General features: G+C 40.8%; 1 protein-coding gene across 1 annotated transcript in view; it reads right to left on the bottom strand.

The window, feature by feature from the left end:
* The window catches only part of LOC119499220 (corticotropin-releasing factor receptor 2), a 38553-nt gene extending 29845 nt beyond the window's left edge, over nt 1-8708 (bottom strand). Inside the window, 2 exon segments of the mRNA XM_037788475.1 lie at nt 8265-8384; nt 8485-8708. Of these exon segments, the coding sequence (XP_037644403.1) occupies nt 8265-8384; nt 8485-8605 (241 nt within the window). The 5' untranslated portion in view covers nt 8606-8708.
* Between the last annotated feature and the right edge of the window lie 3599 nt (nt 8709-12307).

Genomic DNA, 12307 nt, shown 5'->3' with positions numbered 1-12307 from the left:
AGTGGGACAATAAACAATAAGACTGGGATTTGACTTACATGTCTAACTCAATACCCAAAACTAAAAGCTAAGATCTCCATCCTCAACCATAGTAACCATGGATGTGAGTGTAGACCCTTTTCAAAGCAGCCCACTTTACATGTCATTGCAGGTTGAACACAGGTGTAATGAATTGCCAGGGCAACACATTCTCACTCCCAACTCGTCAAATACTGCCGCTTGGTCAGTGTCCCTCGGCATCGGAGGCAGACGCACGGGGTAACCCTCTTGCATTACTTTTGGACGGACCAGGGACGGCGTGCCAATATACGCTCGTTACATGGATAGTGTCCTGTCAAAATAAACTTCCGTTTTCACAGGAAGTTAAGTTAAGGCAGCACGACCACTTAGGTAGGGTTAAGAAACGGTTGTGGTTGACGCTACGGGACTGACGATACCGACGAGTCACATGAATAACGACGGACAAAATAAGTCAACCCTACTTTTAGTTTCACACAGGATATGAACAACGGTTTCCTGGTTGAAAGGAGGGATGCACCGATACTGGATCGGATATCGGTGACAATGGGTCCAATCTATTCAATTCAATTTTACGTTTATATACTATATACTTTATATACTAGAATTTTAATTCCTGTTTAAATTTTGACTTATTTGTTACTGCATTAAAAAAGGTTAACACTTAAATGTAATTCCTGTTAATTTTGTAGATTTTTTACCAAGTTGCTGATGTAAGATTTAATTATTTTAATGAGAAAGAACAATTAAATAAATGTATATCTAAGGATTTATTAGTCACATTTTGTCTTACAAAGTCCACACCGGTATCGGATCTGTACTCGGTATCGGTCGATATCCAAAGCCCAGCTATCGCTATCGGTATCAGGAGTTGAAAAAGTCAGATCAGTGCATCCTTAATTGAAAGACTTGTGTTTTTTTTACCCATCCACCACTACTCCCACTGCCCTGAGTGGACTTTCACGCTATTCATACTACTTCACTTGCTCCGACCGTCGAAAAAACTGTGTTTTTTCCCATGGAGTTAACTGAAAGCCCGGTTTGTCACATGCTCTTGCTAAAGGGTGCCTCCGTGCGTCGATTTCACAATCGGCGGTATTTGGCGAGTTAGATTGGGTTGGCTAGGGCCCTGGTATTGTGCTTGCTGGCTCACTGGAATGGCTGTAACACAATAAATGGAATGGGACCATGATTAATTTGATCGATTATATTGTACCTGTGCTTACCCTGCTATTACATGTCAAAGTGGCTGCTGTGAAAAGGGCCTATTGTATAGTGGTATGTCTTGTACTGTAGTGTATTTGTGGATGTTGAGCCAGTGGTGTGTGCAGCCATGGGGGGGTTGGTGGTGGTGATTGGACCCTCTGGGGCACTTGGTGTTCAATGGCTAGTGAAATGTTTGCTACACACATGCTGACCCGAATTTGCTGACTGACTAACCGCTCAGCGTGGACAAGTGGATCAAAGGTTTTCAAGGGGGTACATACACTGCAGGGGAGGTATTTTACAGAAGATTTTGGTGAAATCACTGGAGAGTAAAATAGCACCAGTTATAACAGCCAGAGGTGAGTGATTCTCTGCATGAGAAACAGCACATGGGAAGTCAATCACACCAGCAGGATGAGCGTCTAACATGAGATGTTACATGGTTTGAGATTTTAAACCAATACATCAAGTTTTAATTGTGCTCTTTGTACATGCAAGTCCCTGTATGCATTTTAAAGGTAGAAATATGGGTTTCATATGATTCCTCCACAATTGAACTATGGGGACATATTTAGACTGTTGTCACACTTGAGTGGTAAACATCTGTGAGTCATTAGGTTATGCTGACGGTACACAAGAGTAAGCTTTTGACAAGCGAAAGGATTTCTTTTGCACTGCTTGGGTAAATATTCGTAACTTCTTAAATCCAACCAAGGTTGTTCTCATACACTGTTCATAGTCTACAAAAAGTAATGCACTGTAATTTGTATATATCCGACAAAATCAATTAATATGTAATCCACAATTGTGAACCAGAAAGTATAAAGAGCGACAAACGCAGGGTGAATGGATGGATCAATAAACACCAGACTTTTGCCCAGGAGACCACTGTTCATGTCCAGTGTGAAACCAGAAGTCAATGTTGATTTATTTGTCACATTACTTCTGCACTTAAGTAGCGCCACTTCCAGAGCTATACCATGATATTTTCCTAAACCTACTTCAGTAGTTTTGTTTCCTAAACCTAACTAAGTTGTTTCCTGTGAAGACGGAAGTTTATTTTGAAAAGAGGGAGCAGAAATTGACATGCACATTGCATGTTGCTGGACATTTGAAGGAAAACGCATGAAAAATGCTCAACAACTCTTCGTAAGATATCATACAAACCGTTGTATGAGTTGTAGTACGTTGATCAGTTACACAACCACACCTCCCAACAATCTACATCACATCGGTCACTTTTTTCACAAAAGATTTGTGCCCACGTATCTGTCCTCCAGTGTCACTAGTGGCTCTTGAACAATTTTAATAAGAGATTTATCTTTCCAATAAAGCGTCTAAATTATTGCAACTACAGTAGTATGTAGGCGTTAGGTGTTTCCTCACACATAATGATAAAAAACAACAAAGACGCACTATGCATGAACTTCGAGAAAGCTGCCATTTTCATGTTTGACTGTGACGCAGATCTCTGTTTATTCACTGCTCTATTTCAGTTTCATGTTTGCCTTGGACAGACGAGGTCATGTTGAACAGACTCGCATCTAATTTCAAATCGAGCATCAAGCTGTATCCCCAACGCCGCAGCAGCTCTTATCCTCTCTCTGAACCTGATACACACCAAGGCGCCGATATGTCTCTGACTTTATTAATCCTGATAAGAGAATCAATAAAGTTCTATTGTACAAACAGCGATCCTGACTTTGAGCTGTGTTGACTAGACTGGTACACAGTGTGCTGACAGGACAGCGCCTCTGTGACAATGAACAGAGACACACAGGGATGAGATGAGGTTACTAAAATAAGAAGTGTGATTCACTGAATAATTACTGTTAACTCTGAGAGAGTCTGAATGGAGAAAGCACACAGGTCACACAGATACGGCTCGAATTTGAAAAACTGACACGTTGGTGTTGATATCGTTCATCTATATTCCATCTAGTCTGGCCCGAGGCTTGACAGAAAACGCATCACAGTGTTAGTGGTAGTGACAAAGAATGACCTCATACTACATCTAACAATTCAACTGTGGCGGTGATGTGCATTTCATGTAAACCAGAGAACTGAATAAATGCACCAAAAAAAGGGACACAGGAAGGTTTAAAAATGCATAAACCTCTTAAGCCACTCTGCACAGATATTAATATTTATATAAGCTTGAAGAAATGGAAAGGAATTTACAGCCCCTCACCTGAACAGGCCTGTGTAGTCTGTGAAACCTCAGATTTTTCTAACAGGATCGCAACATTTTGCTGACATTAAACTTAGAGGTTGATTTTGAAGTACTACAGAAAAGACGCAAGATAGAGTTTATATCCCCCTAGTGTTCAACAACTGGGAATACAAAGCACAGGGGCTTGTCTTGAAATATAACACTAGCTCACCTTAAGGTGGGCTAGTGTTATATTTCAAGACCATGCTTTTCAAATATGCAGGCCTGTAGCATTAAATGTTTAGCTCTGAGACATTCCAAGGAGGCAAATGGAGGACAATCTATTGATAGTCCCATAGGTCAGATACTGTATGTGGCTTAATAACACACTTCCAGTTAGGTTTTAGTTTGCAAAACATTGAGCTGTAGCTTCACACTAAATGATTTTTCTTATTTCAGACTCTGTGTGTAACTGCACCGTTTTAATTAACACCTGCCCGTGTGATGTTAAGGCCTACTTCTATTCTTAGTCTGACCTATTTTATGATTTTAATTTTTTATTCTTCCGTAGCTGAAAATGGGCACTGCTAATGTGACCCAGCAGAATGAAGACACTCGCCTCCAGTGTCACTTTACTGTACAGTAAAAACATGCAGCATCCCGTGACTTAAGTATGAATTATGCAATTAAGAGTTTTGTAAAGGCTTCCCTACTGTCCCACTAATGCATTCACACCTAATACAGTGTAGTTAACAGACTGAATGTCCTTACAATTTAACATGGACAATTCTGTCTTTGGGGAAATAAATCAAATCTGCTTTTTTTTTTTGTCCATTGTGTTTTGTCCATGACACAATGAAATGGCTCACAAAATGGTATATGAATGGCACGGTAATTTGTAAGTCACTTCATGTCCAATAACAACGCCTTTGCTGCTTATGGCTCGTCATGTGTACGCCATGTAGTCTGTACTGACTGCAATGCAAACACATAAATAATAAATATGCTCTACTCGGAGCTAGCGATGCAGAATAAATAGTGAGAAAGACCGCTTATGGTGGGTGGAAGGGGAGGTGGATTGGTCCAACAAACAAAAGACTTTCAAGACTATTGTCAGTGTCCCAAAGTGTTGAAGTTACGTTACGTTAGTGACGTTAGTGACGTTAGTGACGTTAGTGACGTTTGTGACGTTAGTGACGTTTGTAACGTGTTTTCCGTACTTATGTTACATTGTTTAAGTTCGTATTTTACTTAGTTTATGTAGATTATTTTAAGCCCAACCACCCAAGTGTTTTTGTTGCCTAAACCTAACTGTGGCCATTGATGTAGTTTTATTGCCTAAACATAACCGCAACCATTTCACTGTAACAACGTGACGTTATCATGTTAAAATGTTGTGATATTTATACACTTTCCATTAGATTTGGTTGCAAAAAACATGATAGCAAGCTATGCATAACATTCAACACACATACTGTATCATTCATTTAATATATTGAGGTAAGTGATTAAGCCTGTTTCCCGAAATGTTGAACTATTCCTTTAACATAAACCCTGCCTCCTCTCTGAACCTATACCTCAATGACTGTAAGGGTCATAGACTCGGTTTTTGGTACATGCAGTTAGTGCATGCTAATGCTAAGCAGTATGCAATGTTTAAACACATCCCGCTGCATCAACCTCCCCAAAGACTCCATGCTGGTATGCATCGCTGCCATAATCTACAGAGACATTAACATGATCAAAAGTTCATTTAAAAACTCCATACAGCAAATTTACATCAGCCTCTTATAATTCCTGCATGATTCCTGTGTTACAATCGATCAGAGAAAGCTAAACCAATCAAGTCTGCCTCAGTGGCTCTGACACAAAATGCCATGATGCAAAAAGTCTATTATCTTCCGCTACAGTGAGAAAGCTGACAGTCCCAAGACACTGCAGTCAGTGCATGAAACGAGCTGTAAAATACTTTCAGTCATGTGACTGCACGGTGGACAAACTGTAAAACCCATTGTAGTCTTCCCTGCTTTATTCCCTGCCTGAAACCTCTTTCACAATGTAAAATACAATGACACTGAGAGCTCTAATAGGCCCTCTTCACAGAGGACATTTTGACTTGTCATAGTAGGAAAAGTACAGGTGTACATAATGAAATTAATGATGGCTGAATTTCATGTAGCGGCTTTGATTTCAGGGTCCTGGTATCATTGGGGTGACCAGGTGTCCCACCTTACGAGGGACTGCAGAGCATTTTTATCCCTTGTCCCACCTCCCACATATTGAGACGATGTCCCACATTTTCATTGGCTTTAGTTTTCAAAAGTCAAACCACTGCAGGACAGACGCTTTTTTAAAATCTAGCTTTTATCCAATAGCTGTGAAGAAAGCAGGGAAAGCTGTCATCACGGCGCTGTGTTTGCTGTCAAACTGCGCACACCTGGGTCAAGTGCAGGTCAACATTTCACCGTCTTTGCTACGCTATGCCTAACGAAGAAAATTGCGAGTCACCGCAAAGTCACAATCTATGCAGATTTAGGCGGAATATGATGGAAACTACCACAAAGAAAAGGAAGAGCAGCTACAGCAAAGACTGTGAAACTACTTATAAGTATTTATAAGCCGGTGGAAGGCCATTCTCAAGAGTTTTTTGTGAAATTTGCCAGTTATTTTTCCATTTCACAGAGGGGGAATACGTCATGAAGCGACACAGTTCATGTGAGTCTCACAAGAAACGTAAGGATCAAAAAGAGATGTGCAGATCTATGGATGCATTCGGACAAAGCGTAGAGATGTTACAAGATAAGGGGCAGAATAGAAATGTTTATTATATAAGTTAGATAGATATTATATCAAAATTGTAGACTACATCTCAGCCCTGGTAACGTGTCCCACACTAACATACTCTTCGTCCCGTATTTGGTTTGTTGGGATCTGGTCACCCTAGGTATTGTGCATGCTGGCTCACTATCACCCTCACTGGAACACATTGTTGGTGTTATAAGGAACACCTGTGCTTTTCCTACTATGACAAGTCAAAATGTCTGCTGTGAGAAAGGCCCGTTCACAAGGGAAATCAAAGTATTTGTTCATGGTCCAATCTGTAGTAAAAGTAACACTTTTAATAATAATTACCGTACTCATGGGCCCTACACAACTGCACAAAAACATCTGTCACCTGTGTCACTCCACCTCAGAGCTGCAATCTGTTCAACAATGTGACTTAGTTTTCCTGAAAAGAGTTATTTTTTCTTTGAATCCTGCTCTCATTCTTTTCTATTTGATTAGTCAAACCTGTTAACAGCAGGGGGCATTGTGAGCACCAGCAGAGCAAAAGGTGAATCAATACAGTGAGAGGAGACTATAGGCAGACAACAGTGTCTGTGTGTGTGTGTGTGGGGGGGGGTTAGTGGGTAATGACACTGCACCTGAGTCTATTACAGAGATAACATCTGTGAAAAGTCTTGCCTCGCACACTCTTACACTGTCGCTCTGAACCCTTACGCTGGGTGCATTACAGGAGGTATTTTCTGATGTTATTTTCTGAAATGAATGCTGCAATTTACTGTTCTCACTGTGTCAACAACTTCATCGGTCTTATGATTAATACACGAGTTACATAATGTGACAATGTCTGTGTGGTGGGTGCTGTTCTCAAAACTGTTGGCCAACACAGATTGGATATGGAATTGCTCAGTCGTTCAAGCCAGCAGATAAAAAAAACATACCTTCAGCTTACTGTTGAAAAAAAAAACAAGTTTAAAATGTTATTTTTGTTGAGAACTACAGATAGCGCCATGCAGTGACTTTGGCTGCAACTTGGTGTCGAGACTTGATGTCGATGTGAAGCTGATTAAAAGACAAACAGCTGACTCCAAACCAGAGTCGGTGCTCCAAACCACACATTAAATATTATTTGAATACAGAACAGTCGCCATCTCCATCAGGTCACCATCACAACCAATAGGCTGATGAGCTCTATGATGACATGCGTGGTTTAGCTCAATGCCATAAATAAAATCAGCCTCCTGAAATGTCTGTAGGCTAGATTCAGCACAACATATGTGATTGGCAGAGACCTCGTGAACTCAAGTCTGCACCAGATTAGGTGGCCGGAGAATGGTGCTGCCTGGTTGACAAGCCTGTGTGTTACAGAATAACAGACTGCAATGCATTCTGGTCTGCTAAAGCTGTTGTTCATGACTGCCTGTGATGGATTTCTTCTTTTTATGATTGAATTATGTCTCTGGTTGTTGACCATTATTGCAAATAGGGCAGCCCCCTCTTAGTCGATTAATCAGTCGTTTTGGGCTTAGTCAACAAAGATTCATGAATCAAAAGTCAATTAAATCCAGTGTTAGTCGAGGACAGCCCTAATTGCAAATTCATATTCCCTGACACTGCATTTTGCCACCGAAGGTTTTTTTTAAATATATATTTCTTCTCCATAAAACTGCATTACAAATATCTCAACATTGTCCAAGTTTTCCTATATCTGATTGAAGAATCAAACCTATAAGAACCAAGAATTATAATCACATATCACTGATGTCCTTTTGATGAACAGCACACATGTGATGCAGCTGTTCCAGTGACACAAGGTGTAATGATCATTGAGATTCACTGTCACCACATGCTCTCCATTAGAGCAGAAGGGGGATTCAACAGACCAATTTAACATGACACATCATCTACAGTGCAACTAAGACGTTTGCTGAATGCTGAATGTTGCATTTTCACCCAAAAAATTAAATTGTACTTTTACAGCCAGCACATCTGGCTGTGTTGTGCTTATTAAAAAATAACAACAACAAAAAAAACTTGTAAAAAAATATTTTCATCCAAAGAAATGCAGAAAACAACTTTTGCCATGCCAGCTAAAACATCTTACTGGTTGTGTTGTACTTCACCCCGTTGATGTACTCAGGGCAGGGTCTCTCTACAATCCTCCCGGTGCTGCTCCGCGGCCAGCAGGTTCCTATCTCATCCGTTGTGGCATTGCAATAGAAACCTTAATAATAAAAGAAAAAGCGCACGATTATAGTATCCAAGACGCAACACCTCTCAATACTGAACAAGAAAAAAAAAAGGAAAAAGGAACTCCATCTTACCATCAGTGCTCAGAAATGAAAATGAAGCGTTTTCCAAAAAAGTGTCTTGGAGAGCATCAATCAAACTACAATTCAGGTCCCCGAGCTCTCCGAACATGATCTGATACATGGGATCTTCCATAGTGCTGCTGCTTTAAATAATGTGAGAATAATTCCAAGTCCGAGCGGAGAGACTGTCACACTGAGCCCAGCGGTGTTTCATGGGCTTGTGAATGTGAATCGGAGCAACAGTAATGACAAGTAGGGAGCCCAGTGCTCTCCCGCTGGGAGCGGCGCGCACTGGCCAATCAGAGGCGCGCATTCGCTCATCCATCCACGTGCTGCAGCAACCCGGTGAAAGGCAGCAGGCACACCGGACTGACAGACTGACAGACTGACAGAACATTGTCACTCTGACAGATCCCACACACCTGCTGCCCACCTCTGGAGTTTATTTATGGGCTCAAAAGTGGCTGCTTTCAGATTGAGACAGCCTTTAGAATATACAGTAAGCGTTCAGACCTGTTGATGGCTGTGGATGTAGCCTGAATGTGTTCACCGTTATCAGGCTATTAAATAGGTGTTATCAGTTGCTATATAAGCCCCATAGATGTGGGTCATTAGGGGCCTACTACACAAAGTGAAAGTGAAATTTAAAAGCAACACGTCCTAACATGTTGTAAAACTGAATTAAAGGGACTGTTTGTAAGAATCAGAAATGTTTGTTAATTGCGACACCTTAAGTCAACGAAAGTCAGCGCCGGGCTTGCGCTTGTGCTTGCTCTACATAGACATGAACGAGCATCGCTCAAAACAGTGAGGCGACACACGTCAGCTAAAACCACAACATCACTCTATATTTCACCTGTAGTCCAAGTATCCCTTGGAATTACATCCATATTGGACAAATCTGCACCTCACAATTTACATTCAGTGCCAACACTTAGTGATCCAGTTATGTGGCGAAGTAGGAAACTGGTGTGTGGATCCCAGGGTTGTTGCAGGTGTAGCACATTCATTTCATGCTTAAGACTGGCGTTAGTATCCCACCACAACCTGTAATTAATGTTATTTTTATTAACCGTAACCACAATATTTCCCTAAAGCCGCTTTAAACCCACACAGGTGTTTTCAGTTAATCTGGCTGATTAGAGCTCTGCTCAGGACTGTGTGGGTGTGTACAGACTAACTGAGTGGCATCTTCCTGAGTCTCCTGTTACCTTTGTTGAACCTGTTAGGGCGGGACAAATTACACTTTTATCATTCTTTTTGGTAAATGAAGATTTGTGACCCAATGAATTCCCATCAAAGCTCTGGCCCCCCTTCAACCTGAGCAGATGTCTAATCAGGCAGGAGAACTGACAACACCTGTGTGGGTGTTCAGCAAACACAGGACTTTCAACCAGGGGACTGGTGTTCGATACCGCTGTTCGTGTCCCTAAGTTTAACCCTAACCCTGTTGAGTTATTTTGAAGTTACGTTAGTGACGTGTTTTCTGTACTTATGTGACATTGTTTACATATGTATTTTACTTAATGTAGGTAATGATGTCGTTAAAGCTTCAGTATGCAAAATATTTTGGCATCATTGGGCAAAAAATCCACCTTTCAGCATATATTGTAATTCAAGTGTTCTGAGAGAAAACTAGGCTTTTACACCTCCTCATGGCTATGTTTTCAGGCTTTAGAAAATCTAGCCAGAGACAGGAGACTTTGGCCAATCACATGTCATTTCAGAGAGAGCGTTCCTATTGGCTGTGCTCCGGCTGGTGCTTGGTATTCCTCAACTGATCTCAACATGGCTGCTGGGTCACAAACGTACTCATTTTACAGCTAAACAGTACACTTCAAGATGTTTCTGAAACAATTGAGGCAAGAAATAGGCATTATAGTAACAGAATATTGTTTAATATTTGATCAGCGCTGCCTAGTTTGACCATTTGATCGGAGTTTGCGAGTGATTGACAGCTGCTCAGAGATGGCAGACTCCAGCTCGGCTCTGATTTGTTGTTTTTATACAGTCTGTGAAATCTTGCAGATGCCATTAGGCACATGATGTTTTTTTCAGATTACCTGTCTCATGCACTATTCTTAGGATATAGTGACCGTTTTATAAAAATAACTTTTTGTTTATCAGATTTGCTGCAGTGGGTATACTTCTACCCACTGCAGCTTTCCTCGGCACACAAAAGCCTAAAATGTGTTATTGTGACACGCAGAATGTCCTTAAAATTGCGTGCTATTTAAACACCTTCCCATGAGATCGGGTTGCAATATATGTCGTAAACACAGTCTTTTCCTAACCTCAGCCATAGTTGCCATGTGCCTAAAGCGCAAAAAGTAAAAAATGTTGGCATTGGACAAAATGGAAATCATCTAATATTGACGTTCTTGTATACACTAAAAGTTTTCTAAAGCCAAAGGCTGATGAGCTGACTCATAAACGTGACATTGAGATGTAAAATCTGAGTTTTGACCTCAGACAAAAAAGTGCGGCTCTGGCTTTGATGCATCAAGCCCTCAGACTGTACCTTGGCGACAAGCACTTCGTCATTGCATTTTAAAAAGACCCGGTCCTTAACCTCTGTGGTTACAGTTTGGCTAAGTGTAGGCAAGCTGGTTGGCTATTGTTAAAAGACTCAACATTGGATGCAAGCCATGTTTTCTGGTGTCAGAGTCAGACACTTCATACACCCAACCACCCACCTCACCCTCCTCCCTAAGTGGTTTTGTGACATTAACACAGCATCATGCTCTTTCCACCTTTGTTTCTGAGACAGGACAGCAATTATTTCCACAACCATAAAAGGTTGGTTGTCCGGAATACACAAATAAAAAATGTATTTAAGCATTTGAACAAATGACAGACACTGTTGTTTTTTGAGGTGAGGGCTCCTTTGAAGACAAATAAGATTTGTTCACAGGCTACCTGTCAGCAATGCTGAAATACAAGCAAACTAATTTAGTGTGACTGCCCTAACTTAGCATGACTCCACACACTCAGTCGTCCATTCTTCTTCAATGGAGCGGAGCCTGATTTTACTCTTCAGTGACAATAGCTTTAAAAAGAACGAGAGACGGATAAATTGCTTTCCCCTTTAACATAATAGGTCTATTTGTGATTTTAAAATGTGAAAACAATTATGACCATAATGAAAATTAGCATGTAGTTCAGCACTCTAGACACTTATCATTTTCCAAAAAACTGCAAATTACGATAAGGTTGAGTGACCCTCCTCTTTAACAATGAACTGTTGTAATCACTTGAGTGCACATTTAGCTGGGTGTACAGTTTGTCAGCCTGCCACCAACCCCAACCACCTACCTGTAACTTTGTTTCATTTAACAGTTTCAGTATGTGTCACATGGAAACTAAAACCCTTCGTCATACTGTAGGATGCAACACAATAATACTCAGTGGATCAAATGGATAAACGCTTGTTAATATAGCCAGGCATTGGGATTCGACATATGAATATTGCCCTGCAGAATTTACAGACCAGTTAGTCTCTGTCCTTACACATTTTGAGACTGTCAATCTTGAAACATTGTCTAAACCCACCACCTGCCTCCTTGACCCCTTACCATATTTAACTTTTTAAACATCTCTGATCATTTCTGGGACCGACCATTGCTCTATATTGTCAACTTGTCTCTTACGACTGCATGTCCCCACTAGCTTCAAGACTGTCGTAGTTAAACCTCTGCTTAAAAAATCTCTAAATAATTAGCGACCTTCCATTGTTTTCTAAAATACTAGAAAGAGTGGTGTCTGCACTTACTAAAGTTGTCAATGATCTGCTCCGAAACATGGATTCAGATTCCACCTCTGTGCTTTTACTACT

The sequence above is a fragment of the Sebastes umbrosus genome, chromosome 12 (assembly GCF_015220745.1).
Source record: "Sebastes umbrosus isolate fSebUmb1 chromosome 12, fSebUmb1.pri, whole genome shotgun sequence".
Taxonomy (NCBI): Eukaryota; Metazoa; Chordata; class Actinopteri; order Perciformes; family Sebastidae; genus Sebastes; species Sebastes umbrosus.
The sequence above is the reverse complement of the archived record's forward strand: the minus strand, read 5'-3'. Positions and strand labels throughout refer to the sequence as shown.